Below are 17,239 nucleotides of genomic sequence, written 5' to 3' on the forward strand. Positions count from 1 at the left end.
TAATGATGTTGAACATCTTTATGTGTGATTATTGACCATTTGTATATCTCCTTTGAAAAAAGATGTATTCATGACTTTTACCCATTTTTTTAACTGAGTTGTCTTTTTTTCTTGTTGAGTTGTAGGATTTCTTTTATATTCTGGTTATTAAACCCTTATCAGATATGGAGTTTCCAAGTATTTTCTTCCATTTTGTAGGTTGTCTTTTTACTCTAATAGTGAAGTCCTTTGATGCACAAATGTTTTTAATTTTATGAAGTCTCATTTGTCTGTTTTTTTCTTTAGATGGTTTTATGCTTTTGATGTAAAGTCTAAAAAATATTACCTAACACAAGGTCCTAAAGATACTTACTTATATTTTTTTCTATGAGTTTCATAGATTTAGCTCTTTGATCCATTTTGAGTTTATTTTTGTATAATCTGTGAGGCAGGGTCTACCTTCTTTCCTTTGAATATGTATATCCAGTTTTCACAGCACCATGTATTAAAGAGACTTTTCTTTCATCATTGAGTAGACATGGCCCTCTTATCAAGTATCAGTTGGCCATAGATGTGAGAGTTTATTTCTGAACTTTCAGTTCTATGCCATGGATTATATGTGTGTTCTTGTGCCAGTACCACATTGTTCCAAAGGTGGTAGCTTTGTATTAAGTTTTAAATCCCGGAAGTGTTAGTCCTCCAACTTCATTCTTTTTCAGAGCCTCTTACTTTTCCATATAAGTTTGATAATTAGCTTTTACATTTCTGCAAAGAAGGCTATTGGAATTTTGATTGGATTTTTGTTGACTCTTTAATCATTTTAGGTAGAATTGACATTTTAATAATAGTCTCCCAATCCATGATCATGGAATATCCTGCCAATTTTCTATCTTCTTTGGTTTCTTTTAGCAATGTTTTATAGTTTTCCATGTGTAAGTCCTTTCCATACTGGATTCGATTTATTCCTAGATATGTAATTCCTTAGTTGCTACTGTAAATGGAATTTTTTACTTAATTTCCTCTTAAGTTTGTACACTGATAGTTGTTTTAGTTTGCTAAAAGCTCCTGGGATGAATATACCAGTAATGAGTTGTCTTTTATAATGGAAATTTATTAGGTTAAAAGCTTATGGTTCCAAGGCTGAGAAAAATGTCCAAATCAAGGCATCAGGCAAAGATCTCTCCCCAATGGTTGACTGTGGGCAATCTTGGACTCCTGCTGCATGGCAAGGCATAGTGGTAGTGGCGGCTCATCTCTCCCCTCTCCTCTGGGCCTCTCCTCTGAGCAGCTTTGCGCTGTTCCACATGTGACTTTTCTTTTTCCCGTGTTTATTGATTTCAACTTTTGTTGGCTTCTCTCTGTCACTCTGGCATCTTTCCTGTTGGGGTGTTCATTCCTCTGTTTATAAAGGAGTCCAGTAAGAGGAGTTACACCCACTCTGGGTCATGCCTTACTGGAGTAATCTAATTAAATAGCCCTTAACTGATCTAATCTAATCCAAGTTTCACAATAGGTTCGATTTAAGAACATAATTTTCTGGGGTCCACAAAAGACTAAAACCAACACACTAGTGAAAAGAGAAACAACTAACTTTGCATACTGATCTTGTAACTTGCCACTTTACTGAATTCTTTTATTAGCTCTAGTAACTTTGTTCTGGATATTTCATAATTTTCTAAATATAGGATCCTGTCATCTGGAAATGGGGAAAGTTTAATTTTTTCATTTTCATCTTGAATGTCTTTTGTTTCTTTTTCTTGCCCAATTGTTCTGGCTAGAACTTCCATTACAGTGTTGAATAACGGTGGTGAGAGAGGGCATCCTTGTAGGGAAAGCTTTCATTCATTCACCTTTGAGTATGATAGCTGTGAGTTTTTCATGTATGCCCTAATCATTATTTCCTTGCTTCTGCTTGCTTGGGGTCTAGTTTGCTCTTCCTTTTCTAGATCCTCCAGTTGTGAGGTTCAGTCTCTGATTTGAGAATTTTCTTCAGGGTAAGCATTTAGAGCTATAAATTTCCCTCTCAGCACTGCCTTTGCAACATACCAAAACTTATGGGCATGGTATATATTAATATTTTCCTCATCCATTTACTTTCAACCTATTTATATCTTTGAATTTTTTTTTTTTTTAGGTACCAGGAGCTGGGATTCAACCCAGGACTTCATATGTAAGAAGCCAACGCTCAACCACTGAGCCACATCAACTTCCCTGAGTTGCTTTTTTAATTTGTTTTGCTTGTTGTTTGTTTGTATTTTTTTCGGGAGGCACCAGGAACTGAACCTAGGACCTCCTGTGTGGGAGGTGGGCACTCAACGGCTTGAGCCACATCTGCTCCCTGTATCTTTGAATTTAAGGTGAGTTTCTTGCAAACAGCATTTAGTTGGCTCATGCCTTTTTATCCTTTCTACCAATCTCTGCCTTTTGAGTGGAGAGTGTCATCCACTTACATTTAAAATACAGGACTTTCTTATGCAAATTTTCTATTTGATCTTTGTAAGTCATACCTTTTTTTCCTTTCAGTTCTTCTGTTAATGCCTACAGTCATATTTACTTGATTTTTTTGTAGTTCTCCATTTTCAGTCCCTTCTCATTTCCTTCTGTATATATTTTTCATATATTTTCTATTTGGTTACATGGGTCTTAAATTTAACATCTAACTATATTGAACATCTTTGATTTGATACCCTTTTGCCTTTAATAGCAGCATGTATGTACACTATTCCTTTTTATTGTACTTTTTGTTGTACTTATTACAGATTATATCTATATATTATATGTCCAAAAACTTAGGTTTATCATTGATTTTTATACATTTACATTTAGAATGCTTAAGAAGTAAAAAGTGGAATAATGTTCCAAAAAGTACAATATAATAGTACTGGCACTTATAATTACCTCTATGGTTTTCTTTACCAGAAATCTTTATTTCTTTGTTATTGTTTTTATTTTTGTTCTGTTTCTTTTGGGTTTTTAAAAAAAATTTTTATTTTTTAAAAAGCTTTAGATTATACAAATGATTCTTCCAAAATATAGGGGGATTCCCGTATGGGAGCTTTATTTCTTTGAGCTGCTTCAATTCACTGTCCAGTGTCCCTTCCTTTGATTCTGAAGAACTCCCTTTAGCATTGCATGTAGGCCAGGTATAGTGGTGACATAGTCTCTCAGCTTTTGTTTATCTTGGAATGTCTTAATCTCTCCCTTATTTTTTGATAGACAGCCAGATATAAAATTCTGGGCTGGCAGTTGTTTGCTTTTAGCATTTTCAGTATTTCATTCCAATGCCTTGTTATTTCCATGGTTTCAGATGAGAAATCAGCCCTTCATATTATTTTGGCTCTCTTGTATATACCATGTTATTTTTCTCTTACAGCTTTCAGAATTCTCTCTTTGTCTTTGGCATTTGACAGTGTGACTACTATGTATCTGGACATGGTTTCTCTTTGAGTTTATCCTATTTGGGGTTCATTGGGCCTCTCAAATGTATATAGCCTTTCATTAAGTTAGGGAAGTTTTTTGCCATTATTTCTTTGAATACTCTGCCACTTTTTCTTGTTCTTCTTCTTCTGGAATGATCATTAGGCGTAAATTGGTACACATGATAGTGTCCCACAGGTCTCTTAGGCTCTTTTCATTTTTTTCCATTCTGTTTTCTTTCTGCATCTCATCTTCAATCATTTCAATTGTCTTGTCTTGAATACACTGATTCTTTAGCCAGTTCCAATCTGCTATTGCAACCCTCTGAATTTTTCAATTCAGTTTACTGTAACCTTCATTTCTAGTTTTTGTTTGGTTCCTTTTTAAAATTTCTCTTTATTGAGATTCTCATATTGTATATTCATGTTTCCTTGTTATCCTTTATTTCTTCATGTTTTCCTTTATTTCCTTGAGCATACCGAAGATTTTAAAGTCTTTTTCTAGTTGTCCAGTGTCTGGTATTCTTCACTGATTGTTTCCGAATTTTTATCTTGTTCCTTTGAATGGGACAATGTGGCATCATTTACTATTACTTTGTCTTGTAGTCTTTTGTTACAATTATACATTTTAGTAAATTTAATGTGTTAATTCTGAGATTAGTGTGTGAGCTGTCTGTTCCCTAAATTTGTTTCTAGATAGTGAGGTGACAGATTACCTTGAGTGCCAAAAGCTAACAAAAATAAACCAACACAAAAAATTACCTCTTACAGTCTGTGAGAATTGGCTCTGCATTGGCTGGTGCATTCCTTCAAAGGTTAGTCCTCCTGCCAAAAAGATTAGCCTAAGGTGAGAAGAAAGTGGATTGTCCTGTCTGTCTTATCTGAGCCAGGGTCTTGTTATGGACTTGGGCTTACTCACCATGGCCTTAGGTAGTCCCTGTTCATTGGAATCCAAAGGTCCACTCTACTCCCTATGAAATAGACTTCCCCTTCTCCCAAGTGCTCTCTTGTGTGTCTTAATGCCAGGAATCAGGAATCCTTTGGCTTGTTTCTTACACTGCTTTACCTGTCCTTAAGCTACTTCTGCTGCAGGACAAGTTCAGGGACAGTGAGCCAGAAATGAGTCTATGGGGCTGTCACCTGATAGACTGGCATATAGGTAGCTCTGTATGTCACATAGGGGTTACGAGGCCCACCCTAGGACAGGGCCAGAGACCTAAAGTGGGAGCTGAGTAGTGGGAAGAGAAGGGCTCAGCAAGGACTCTATGAGCTTCTCCTACCATTTTTAAAGCTGCATTTTCTTGATTCAGCACTTGCCCAGTTACTGCAACTCTTTAACTGTTTTCTGGTGTTTTGAGAAAAATGGCTCTACCAGTTTTTGCTAGTTGTTCAAAGATTCTGTGGGAAAATGGCACCCTGGAGTGTCTTACACTGTCTTCTTAGCAACGAGGGACTAACAAGGGTTTTTACAGAGGAACATTTGCAATTTCATGATAGGAAACACTGATTTTGGAATGTAATTAAGGGAAATGTTACCCTAATAAAAAAGAGATTCCACTCCTCTCACTCATAGATCTGTATTGCCAAAAAATAATGTACAATATTAAATTTTCAATTTCATCAAAACATTTGTGGAAATTTGTTTTCTATCTTTTTATGTACATACTTAAATAATAGCCCTGATTTTGTTTCTTGGCCCTCAAAACCTCAAATATTTACTGTCTGGCCCTTTTCTGGAAAAGTTTGCGTACTCTGGCCCCACACCATGGCTTTTTTGGTGAGTAAGTAACACACCTAGCCAGCAGTGACTTTCTCCCCTTTTCAGAAAAGGAGAAGACAAGACCAGTCAAAAATGTCTGCTGCCCTGAAGGTAATGAGTTCATTATCTGGTGATTGAATCCTTCAGGTGCAATGTACCTGGCTCTTGGGAGTATAAAATGCTCCTCACCCTTGAACACATTCAAGGGCATGTGCTTGGTAATCATTGGCCCTTTCACTTGATGTCGGTCTACATGCCCTAGGCCTGTACCAGCTGTTGACACTCAGCAATAGAGGGTGGCCGACAAAAGCAAGTAAAGTGTGAAGCTCTTCAGGGAATGTTGATAATCCAGGCTGGGATAATCAAGAGATGACTCTCATCCTTCCCCATCAGCTAACTCTCCCAGCATATGATGATTTTATATCTTTAAACGTCTAAATAATATTCATTCCTTTTTTTTTTTTATTTTTATTTTTTATTTTAGGTGCTTTTAGAAAGACGTGGTTTTCAAAGCTAATTATGAAAACGTTTATCATTGGAATCAGTGGGTGAGTAACTTTGCTACCAGCAACTGGTCAAGAAACTCAGGATGTCCCAGTCAGTGTTTTCACATGGACACCGTTGGGGAAGGAAAGATTTCTGAGTTTTAGGGGAGAGCAGGCCACTGTCACCAATAAACAGTAGAGACACAGAGATGCGAACAGAAGATGGAAGAGAAACAGAGGAGTGAGCAAACAAATTTTTGTCTATATCAGGGGGCTAACACTAGATTCAAGGCCTGATCAGGAACTGCTTTGGTTCAGGGTAATCTATCGTCCCCACATGAGCTCTTCCAGCATGGCATAAGAGAAAATCTGTCATTTTCTTCTGGTAATGCCCAGCTTTGGACATGTGGAATACAGAAAAACCTTACCTCCATGCCTTTTCCCCCATACTTAGAGTGACAGCATACCCTGGGTTACCTGAGCTAGTTCTGTTACCCTGGCATAATTATTAATTGTACCCTGTTCCCTCTCAAAAGCTTCCAATAGGAGATGGTCACCCAACCTGTGGTGCCAGATGCAGGCATGCTAATAATACATCATCACCTACTAAAAAGGATGTCACTTATTTTGCTAACATATTTTCATATTTTCTGGGTGTATTTTGAGACAAAGTTTCTAATTTGGGGGAGATCAATTTATTACTATATTATACTAGTTTAGTAAATAATCAGAAGTAATTTTGAATGAATTAAATGTCAGAACTCTGCCTTGCCTTGCCTCCCATCTAATCAGAACCAAACGGTTCATTTTTTTCTTTGCAGTGCTTCTCTTGCTCCTCCCTTCCCTTCCATATCACTGTCACCATCCTAATTCAGGTCGTCATCCTCTAATTCTAGTCTCCCCTTCCTAATCTCTCTCACACACCTCCACCAGTTTAATCTTCACACAGAACTTTTAAAATTATTTCTCTCACCCGCTGAATAGTCTCCAGGACTTCTCAGTTATCTAAAAAATCTAAATTTCCTGATATATTTGTTCAAGCCATGTATAATAAAAGCAATTTATTAGCTTTAGGGGTAGGCAGGCTGCAGGAAAGTTTTATATAGGAGCTTAATGATGTCACCAAGTGCTGTTTCTTTCCCTCTCTCCTTTGTATCTTCCTTCATTTGGATTCTTCCTAGAGTTGACTCCCCTTTTGGTCATAAGAGGCTACAGCAGCTCCTGGAACTTCATGCTTCACCTTAGCCCTCCACCAGAAGGGTGGGAAAAAGTGCTTTTTCTCCATGTCATGGGTCTCCTTTTGTTTGGACTAGCTTACGTCATTCATATACCTGCAGTCACTGAGGCAAAAGAGATAGGATTACATTGATTGGCTTAGGCCAGTGAGGTGCTGCTCAGGTGACTGAGAGTGAGGTCCCAACCAAACCTCAAAAAAAAAAAAAAAGTGGTGGAACGCCCCTACAAAGTGGGTACAAAGTCCAGTCCGGTAGCTCAACTTTCATTCTGAATGTGTGTGCATAAAATTACCTCTTCTCAGTATTCCAATTGAACATGCCTCATGGTTTCTTGCCGTGTGCATTAAGTAGTACCCATAATGCTCTAATAAGGCTCTTCTCCACCATCTCTTTATTAGCAAGTGCCAAGATTTCATTTTAGTGCTGTATCTTCTGTGAAACCCCTACCAGACTCAACTGAAGTAACCTCTGTAAGTTCTTTTCTTCCTTCATCTAAACTCACTGTGTTATCTTTCTTATGTACTTACCACTTGCTGCCCTGTGAGGGAATTATTCAATTGAGACTGTTCTGGGAGCATCTGTGAACCCTCTGAACGTTTTAGGCATATGTGAAGATGTTTATTTTTCTGGAGAAATGGTTTTGTTAGCTTCATCACATTTCACAGAGTTCCATGCTGCAAGAGAAGTTTACGATGCATGGGCTTTGGAGTTAGACTTTTATCCCACCTCCATTGCTTACTAGTCACTACCTTGGGCACATTTTATTAAACTGTTCAAGTCTGTTTCCTCAACTGAAAGATGGGAACATTAGTGTCTACCTGCTGCGCAGAATGGATTCTCCACTTACTTGAGTAATTGCAGACAGCCTTTTTAACTTCTCCCTAGCATACTGTCATGTTCTAAGTACAGTGAGCCTTCGTATAACCTGGCACATGAAAAATAAATGGGCCAGGAATTGTGCATTTATTTGGCTTTTTTTCACAAAGAAAAAAGTAGCACCTAAATAGTCGTCTGTCTTCCTTCCCTAGATCCTAGAACAGATCATGGCTCCTCTGTGAGCATTCTTCTCCTCAAGTTGGATAGCACATGACAGGTTACTGGTGGCCAAGAGCAGGCTGAATGAGAAACTTTGAGTATTAAGGTGTCGCCTGAACAGGATGATGCATTCCAAGTATACCTCCTAGATTCGGACTTCTAAATGCTTTTCCTCCCTTCTCCTGTCTCTGAACTGGACCATCTTCTTCCTCACACGTTGGTCCTTCTTACCTAAAACTTGCACAGGAAAAGAAAAAGGGTTTATTTCTCATTGGTTCTGTATTAGTTAGGGCCTTCTAGGGAAACAGAACCAACAGGAGATACCTGTAAATATTACAAGGTTTTTATAAGAATTGTCTCACATGACTATGGGGATGGGCAAGTCCAAATTCCATAAGGCAGGCTGCAAGCTGGGGACTCCAGTGAAAGTTTTTAATGTATTCTCCAGGAGAAGCTGGCTGGCTAGAGTAGAGATGGAAATTCTCTCTTCTGACTGCTGAGGTCATCACTTCTCCTTTCAAGGCCTTCAGCTGATTGGATGAGACCTCTCTCATTGTTGAAGGCAGTCTCTCCAGTTAATTTAGATATAAGCAACCATAGATGCAATCAATTTACTGGTGATTTAAGTCCATGAAATAACCTCATAGTAATAATCAGGCCAGTGCTTGCTTGACCAAACAACTGGATAATATAATCTGGCCAAGTTGACACATGAACTTAACCTCCCAGTCTCTTAACGAAGTCAACAGGTAGGGTTCTACTTACTGTTGGTTTAACTGCATCATATTAATGGATATAATCTTTCTAGCCAGATTGCTCAAACTATAGCATGTTACGCTATTTTAAACCAACACTTAGTATCTAAACTATATACATCAGTCTGGTTTGTAGATACTTTTTTAAAGAATAAAAATGCAAATAAATGCACAGTCAGGGTTTTTTTTGTGCTATGTATATTTGGTGATATGGTGAAGCATTGATTTCTCAGAATACTGGTTTTAAATGCTTAAAATAAAGTACAGGAATATAATGGTATCCAGTTATATTGAAATGTAGTTATAAAAAATTTCAAACTAATTTGTGACACTTCCTTGTTAGCATATTAGTTGACAATATCCAGGGTGGGTCTCAAAACTGCCATAAATTTGAAATTATAATGAGCATCAATGATATTTCAAGATAGCTGCAGTGGCCATATGATATGAAAGATATGAAAGATATGATTCCTGTGGGTGACAAAGTCACAGATACTGTTGATATTGTTGTAGTTTGTTACTTATATTTATAATTAAAGGAAATGATAAATTTTTGTTAGACCTTAGAGAAAATAAAGATATAATTTGTTTACCATTCAAGTTCATGAAGACCCTGAATTCTGTCCATAGACCCCTTATAGGTGCATGAGCCTCAGGATAAAAAAAAACAAAACTCTTGAATAAATGAGTGATAGAGAAGAGCCTCCCATGCACTAAGCATGGTGCTGAATGCTAAAAAATTAGTTAGAGAGAGGAGTCAGTTAGGCTCTCCTCAGTGTCACAGACCAGGCAGAAGGGACAAATCACTGGCCTGATGTGATAAGCTGCAAAGGGCTTCCTGTCCAGAGAGAAGAGAAAAAGGAGGTGTCACAAAGGAGATATTAGGTGGCTTGTAATAAGTCACTCCCCCCATTTTTCTTGACTGTGCGTTGAAACAAAATCACAATTACCAAAACATTTTTATTTATATGCACAAAAATGTTCTACTTGTGTTATCTGTGTCTCATGTGAACTGAACAAATGAATATTTTGCTATAGAAAAAAATACTTTGCTTCCAACACAATCTCTGTATGGTAAGTCTATTACCTAGTTCATTTACCCAGTAGTTACTTAACCTTTCTCCTTCATCCTTCCTAGCTTATTTCTTGTTTATCACATCAGATATGCCTACACCCATATTTTTGCCAGCATGGAAGCAGTATAATGTGAAAGAAATAATTTTTCTTGGATATTAAGTATTGTTTCAAATGTACTTTTTTCCTAAGATCATGTTTAAATGTTTTGTGTTTTTAAATGCATTTTCCTGTTTGGTATTTTCTATTTTTTCTCTGGTTCAGTGTGACAAATGGTGGGAAGACAACATTGGCAAAGAATTTGCAGGCACACCTCCCAAATTGCAGTGTCATATCTCAGGATGATTTCTTCAAGGTATCCATAAAACTTCTTAGATAATTTATTAAACACAGAAATGTTCTAATAGCAAAGTTAATTGATTGACAGCCAGAATGTTTTGCCAGATGATGTACCTTTTGTAGGCTCAGTGCAGTAGTGTTACTTATCCACTAGATGGTACCACCTCTTGGTGCTGAGCTTTAATTTTTTTTTATCTTTGATTTTATTTATCATCATCATCCAAAGCATGTATTAAAGGCTTATCTCCTCTTCATTGTATAATTGTATATTTCTGCCCTGTATACTGTTTTAATTGGTACTTTATTTTTTTCCTAGCCTAAGTCTGAGATAGAGACAGATAAAAATGGATTTTTGCAGTATGATGGTAAGTTGATTAGTTTTTCAAATAAGTGTTCATTTTCTTTTACAAACCCCAAAAACGCCACTGTCTATAAAGAAAGTCTTAAAATGTATTCAAATATTTTATGTATTTAAAACCTGTCTTTGTAGGTTTATAATTTATGTTCAGCTATTTAAATAAATGAAATCCATCTTCCAATTTTTTTTTTTTAAACTGAAAACATTGGAATGATATCTTTTTCTTCTGAAGCTGGGGCATGCTGGGTTCACTGTTCCTTTATTCACCCCTGCCCCAGGTATCTGTAACTAGCTGTATTCCCTCTAGCAATCTTGCCTGGAGCAAACTCTAAGCTCTGAATATAGTCTCAGCTTTCCTTCCCAGTGACTGAAGCCTTAGGCAGCTGTTTTTTCCTATTCACTTCTAAAAAATGATTTGTGGGTAATTTTTAGATGGATTCATCTTACTCCCATCACCCAAGCTAACGCTGTCTTGAGGCCAAAGAATTAAAGTCCCTCAGGAAACATTTATCCTGTAGAGAGTATTATGCTAATAAGCTATATTATATCTAATAGTATTTCTAACTATCATTAACAACAGATCAAAGAAAGTTTTTGGAAACTGAGAGCTCTTTTAAAGAATCTTAAAGTATCTTCTTTATTTTTAACTTTGATAACCTTGGAAGGAAAATATTGTGTAATCAGTTCTTGCAGACACATGATAGGGGTAAGAGAGACAAAATCCTTGACTCACTGTTCGTGTGTCTTGTGCTACAGCCAGGATATTTTTCCTTCTCTTCCCCTCCTCCACATGTTCGTGAGAAAGATTATTACAAAATAAGAGCTAAACATGAAAAAACTGTTTCCAACAATTGACAAAGAATTATTATTTCTACTTTATGATGAGTTCTTAACAACTGATAAGGAAAACACTAATATGTGAGTAGAAAGTGGTCAAAGTTTGTGAATAAATTATTCACAGAAGCAGAAGGTTATTTGATTAATAAATGTACGAGAAGAAGTCAAGCTTGCAAGCATTAAAAGAATTATAAATTACTTTTTCCCACTTAATAAGCAGACTTTTAAAGCAATAGTAATGATAATTATGTAGTGATGGTACAAGCTCAATAAAACACAAGTCTTCATGTACTTTAGATGAGAATAGAAATTGGTACAATCTTCTGGAAAGGAGATGGAGCACATGTTTAAAGACTTTAAAATATTCATGGCATATATTCAAGTTCCCTACTTCCAGAAATGTACCTGAAGGAAAAAAATCTCACCTGGAACTGGTACATGTACAAATTTCTTCTAAGTTAGGGTGATGTTGAATCTTTATGGTAACCACTAAAAGAATTTTTTTTAAAAAAGGATGACTGTCAAGTTAATAAAGGGAATGGATAGAATCATTAAAATATAGTTGATAAAATACAAAGGAAGGCAGAAGGGTCAAAGGGTGGTGAATAACTAGAAAATAATATAAGGTGATAGTGTAAAACATAAATATATCTGTAACCACATTGTTCAATGAACTAAAATACTCCAAAGATTGTCAGTCTGGATTAAAGGGAAAAAAAAGGCATCAATACACTCCTTACAGAGATATACTGTAAATATGGGACATAGACAGGAAAAGGCTAGGAGAAAAAACCCTACACCATGCAAACAGCTACTGAAAAAAGCTGGTATAAACTATACTAATACAAAATAAACTTTAAGACAGTATTACTAGAGGGAAGCGGATTTGGCCCAATGGATAGGGCATCCGCCTACCACATGGGAGTCCACAGTTCAAACCCAAGGCCTCCTGACTTGTGTGATGAGCAGGCCCACACACAGTACTGATGTGCGCAAGGAGTGCCATGCTTCGCAGGGTGTCCCCTGTATAGGGGAGCGCCACGTGAAAGGAGTGCACCCTGTAAGGAGAGCCACCCAGTGTGAAAAAAGTGCAGCCTGCTCAGGAGTGGCGCCGCACACATGGAGAGCTGATGCAGCAAGATGGCACAACAACAATAACAAAAAACAGGACACAAATTCCAGGTGCCGCTGACAAAAATACAAGCGGACACAGAAGAACACACAGCGAATGCACACAGGACAGACAAGTGGGGAGAGGAGGCAGAGAAGATGAGAGAAATTTTTTTTAAATCTTTAAAAAAAAGACGGTATTACTAGAGATAGAAGGATAAATGGTCAATTCAACAAGAAGATAAAGCAATCTAAAATTTGTATGTATCTAATCTCAAAAATTAAGCATAACCTGACAGAAATAAAAGTAGAAACAGACAAATCAATGATTATTTTCTCAGAACAAATGGAACAAGCAGAAAGAAAGCAAGGTTCTAACACATTTAAACAACATATTAACAAACTTTACCAAACTAATATCTATAGAACATGTACCCATCAACAGCAGAATATACATTTTTTTCTCAAAAGCATACGGAACATTAACCAAGCAAGTGCTAATATATTTCAATGGATTGAAATAATATAGATAACTTTTTTTTTTTAATTTTTGATGAAATTTAATATGGACTGAATCCATCATTACAAGATCGTGTAGAACACTTCCACCATCCCCCCAAAATACCCCCTGTTCCATTTATTCTGTTCCTCCCTCCCTCTCCCCTTGGGGCCCATAGTGACCACCAGGCTTCACTCCTTGAAGGACAAGATTCACAGTTACTTGCAACAAAACCAAGGGCTTGACACACTGGTCTGTCTTCCCCTCATAGGCACCACCCATGCTCTTGAGAGACTCCTACCCCTCTATTTAGGTCTTCATTGAGTTATTTTAGCATTGTTTTGTAGTTTTCTGCATATAGTTCCTGTACTCCTTTGGTTAAATTGATTCTTAGGTATTTGAGTCTTTTTGTTGCTGTTGTAAATGGAATTTCCCCCCTGGTTTCCCCCTCAGATTGTTCAATTTTAGTGTTCAGAAACATTCTGATTTTTTTTTTCTTTTTTTTTTTTTTAATATTTATTTATTATTATTATTATTTTTTAATTACATTAAAAAAAATATATGAGGTCCCATTCAACCCCACCGCCCCCGCCCCCCACTCCCTCCACAGCAACACTCTCTCCCATCATCGTGATACATCCATTGCACCTGGTAAGTTCATCTCTGAACATCACTGCACCCCATAGTCAATGGTCCACATCATAGCCCAGACTCTCTCACGTTCCATCCAGTGGGCCCTGGGGGGATCTACAGTGTCCCGTAATTGTCCGTGAAGCACTATCCAGGACAACTCCACGTCCCGAAAACGCCTCCACATCTCATCTCTTCCTCCCGTTCCCCACACCCAGCAGCCCCCATGGCTACCGTTCCCACACCCATTCCACATTTTCTCTGTGGACATTGGATTGGTTGTGTCCATTGCACACCTATGTCAAGTGAGGGCTTAGATTCCACATGGGTACTGGATGCACTCTTCCCGCTTCTAGTTGTAGACACTCTAGGCTCCATGTTGTGGTGGTTGACCTTCTTCAACTCCATGTTAGCTGAGTGGAGTAAGTCCAATAAGTCAAAGTGTAGGAGCTGAAGTCTGTTGAGGCTCTGGGCCTGGGTGTCATATTATCAGTCCAGAGATTCAAATCCCCTACATATATCTTAAACCCAGCACCAACTACAATTCCAATAAAGTAGCATGCAAGTCTTGTGAAAAGAGATCCCCTCTGAGTCCATTTCCATCACGCAGAAACACCAGCTCCAAAGAAGGGCCATCTGTCATGGCAGTGAACCCCTTCTGCCATGACCATAGAACCCGTGGGTCTCTTTATCCCTCAAAAGAACCAATACCTGGGGTTGTATCTACCTTATCTGTCTCTTAGACTCTGTTCAGTTGTACATAGGGGTATTCCTTCTGACAACCTCCAGACTCTTTTTTAAAGACTCACAGCCTTATAATCTCATTTCTCTTTTCCATTTCCCCCTTACATTAGGTCAAACCGCTTCCCGAAGTCATGTTATTATATGTAGATAGGTATATTCTGCTGTTCCGCATTGAATCTTTAATTCAAGGTCATTTTCTAGTTGCTTCTTCAGCTGGTATGTGGTAGTGATCCCTCGGTGCCAGGGAGGCTCATCCCCGGGTGTCGTGTCCCACGCTGGGGGGAATGCATCACATCTACACGCTGAGTTTGGCTGTGAGAGTGGCCACATTTGAGTAACATGAAGGCTGTCAGGAGGAAACCCCCAGGCACAGTGCTACTCTAGGCCTTGTTCTTATTGCAGGTGCATAGGCTCAAAAGTGTAGCCATTAGTATCAAGAGCCCACTGTTGGGCCCTCCTTCCTTCCTGGTTCTTGCCGTTGCACCTGGAGGATTGCCGCTGCTCTCCCAGGGCCCACAACAGTGACCCCCCGGCCAGGAGCCCAGTACCCCCCCAGCTGTTGTTTTTAATTGTTTCCACTATGAGTATATATAGATATTACCATATACCCTGGGCATATGCCCTGTATAACTCCCTGTCAACCATATATATCCTGTCAATAACATCCCATATCAGTATTCCTCCGCTGCCATTGTTGAACCACTCTGTGATCCAAAACTTCCCGTGAAGTGAATCCCAACATAATGTCAGCTTCAGAAGAGTCTTAGATCACCAAAATTCATATATACAATATACAGTATTTCCCCAGATCCACCATAAAACCTTTTCCCTTCCACAGCAATAATCTTTTAACTTATTCATATCATATTTCCTGAAACTGATGTACAGATTCCGAAACTATAGTTTTCAAACAAGGTAACATTTGTGCTTACTATGTGGTCCATACTTTAGGTTGTACAGTTTTCTAAATTTTTTAGTTATCCTATGTTTTGTCTTATGGTTTTCATTATTAGTCTGTCATCCCCTATATGTTTTTGGTGTAATATTAGCTGTTTTATATTCATCCTCGTGTACTCTCACATAACTCCTCTTTTGCCCCCTTATTTACCTTTGTTCCATCCATTGCACGTCCATTTTCCCCTCCCCTTAGGGCCCACAACGCCTGCCAATCTAATGCCCTGGGAGCCGTCCTTTCTCACGAGAGATACAGTTCTCTCTATTCGACGGCATTAGTCTTCCCCAGGATATGGGTCCACCCCACCCAATGGTAGAACCCACCTTGGCAAAATGAGCCTTCAGCTATTCCCTCCGGAGTCCTCCCGCATCAGACCATACCCCCTGAGCGTCCTAACCAGGTAACCCTCCTACTTATACTTTGATACGTTTTACTCAACATTTAGTTCTCAATGAACTTCTGGCACTCTCCCATGTTTGTATGTTGCCCCTCCCTCCCACCTATTTCTTGGACCATATTTCCCCTCTTCCCATCCCCAGCCCCCCTCAAACCCAGAAAACCCCACCCGAAGGTAACCCCTTGCCCCCATTTTGTCCCTTCTTTGTGCTCATACTTACCAGCTCATCACAGATTCCACCCCTACAGACATTAACTCACATCCTTCCTCCACCCCCCAATTTCCAGTAAGCCACTTTTCCAGACTCTAGCTCTCTGAGGCAGTTAACTTATTTCATATCATTGAGGTCATATAGTATTTGTCCTCCAATGCCTGGGTTGCTTCACTCAACATAAGATTCTCAAGGTTCATCCATGTTATCACGTGCGATTGTAGTGTATTGGTTCTTACAGCTGAGTAGTATTCCATTGTGTGTATATACCACATTTTATTGATCCACTCATCTGTTGATGGACTTTTGGATTGATTCCAACTTTTGGCGATGGTGAACAATGCTGCTATGAACATTGGTGTACATATATCGGTTTGTGTCCTTGTTTTCAGATCTGATGGGTATATACCCAGCAGTGGTATTGCTGGGTCATATGGCAAATCTATGGATAATTTTTTGAGAAACTGCCAAACTGTCCTCCAGAATGGTTGGATCCTTCTGCATTCCCACCAGCAATGGATGAGTGTTCCCCTTTCTTCACATCCTCTCCAGCATTTGTATTCTACTGTTTTTTTCATGGCTGCCAATCTTATGGGAGTAAGATGGTATCTCATTGGAGTTTTGATTTGCATTTCCCTGATAGCTAGGGATTTGGAGCATTTTTTCATGTGCTTTTTAGCCATTTGTATTTCTTCTTTGGAGAAGTGTCTGTTTAAATCTTTTTCCCATTTTTTAAATGGGTTGTTTATCTTTTTGTTTTCGAGATCTATGAGTTCTTTATATATGCAAGTTATAAGTCTCTTATCAGATATATGGTTGCCAAATATTTACTCCCATTGTGTGGGTTCCCTTTTTACTTTCTTGACAAACTCCTTTGAGGTGCAGAAGGCTTTAATTTTGAGGTAGTCCCATTTATCTATTTGTTCTTTTGCTGCTCGTGCTTTTGGTGTGATATTCATGAAGCCATTTCCTATTACAAGGTCCTGTAGATGTTTCCCTACACTGCTTTCCAAGGTCTTTATGGTCTTGGCTCTTATATTTAGGTCTTTGATCCATCTTGAGTTGATCTTTGTATAAGGTGTGAGATGGTAATCCTCTTTCATTCTTCTACATATAGCTATCCAGTTCTCCAGGCACCATTTGTTGAATAGGCCATTCTCTCCCAGTTGAGAGGGTTTGGTGGCTTTATCGAATATTATATGGCTATATACATGAGGTTCTATATCTGAACTTTCAATTCGATTCCATTGGTCTGTGTGTCTCTCCTTATGCCATTACCATGCTGTTTTCACTACTGTAGCTTTGTAGTATGTTTTGAAGTCAGGAAGTGTGATTCCTCCTATTTCGTTTTTCTTTTTCAATATGTCTTTGGCTATTCGGGGCCTCTTTTTATTCCAAATAAATTTCATAGTTAGTTTTTC

At 38.3% G+C, this 17,239-nt stretch overlaps 1 protein-coding gene across 2 annotated transcripts in view; it reads left to right on the plus strand.

The window, feature by feature from the left end:
• NMRK1 (nicotinamide riboside kinase 1) overlaps positions 1-17,239 on the plus strand; it is a 36,550-nt gene that overhangs the window by 3,677 nt on the left and 15,634 nt on the right. The window contains exons 2-5 of one of the 2 annotated variants that reach the window (XM_058301657.2): positions 2,114-2,336; positions 5,639-5,702; positions 10,003-10,093; positions 10,394-10,442. In XM_058301657.2, the coding sequence (XP_058157640.1) occupies positions 5,674-5,702; positions 10,003-10,093; positions 10,394-10,442 (169 nt within the window). In that variant the 5' untranslated portion in view covers positions 2,114-2,336; positions 5,639-5,673. Of the gene's footprint in view, positions 1-2,113; positions 2,337-5,638; positions 5,703-10,002; positions 10,094-10,393; positions 10,443-17,239 lie in introns of those variants that run through there. The other variant, XM_071216677.1, reaches the window with a different exon arrangement.

This window comes from Dasypus novemcinctus, chromosome 8, assembly GCF_030445035.2.
Source record: "Dasypus novemcinctus isolate mDasNov1 chromosome 8, mDasNov1.1.hap2, whole genome shotgun sequence".
NCBI lineage: Eukaryota > Metazoa > Chordata > Mammalia > Cingulata > Dasypodidae > Dasypus > Dasypus novemcinctus.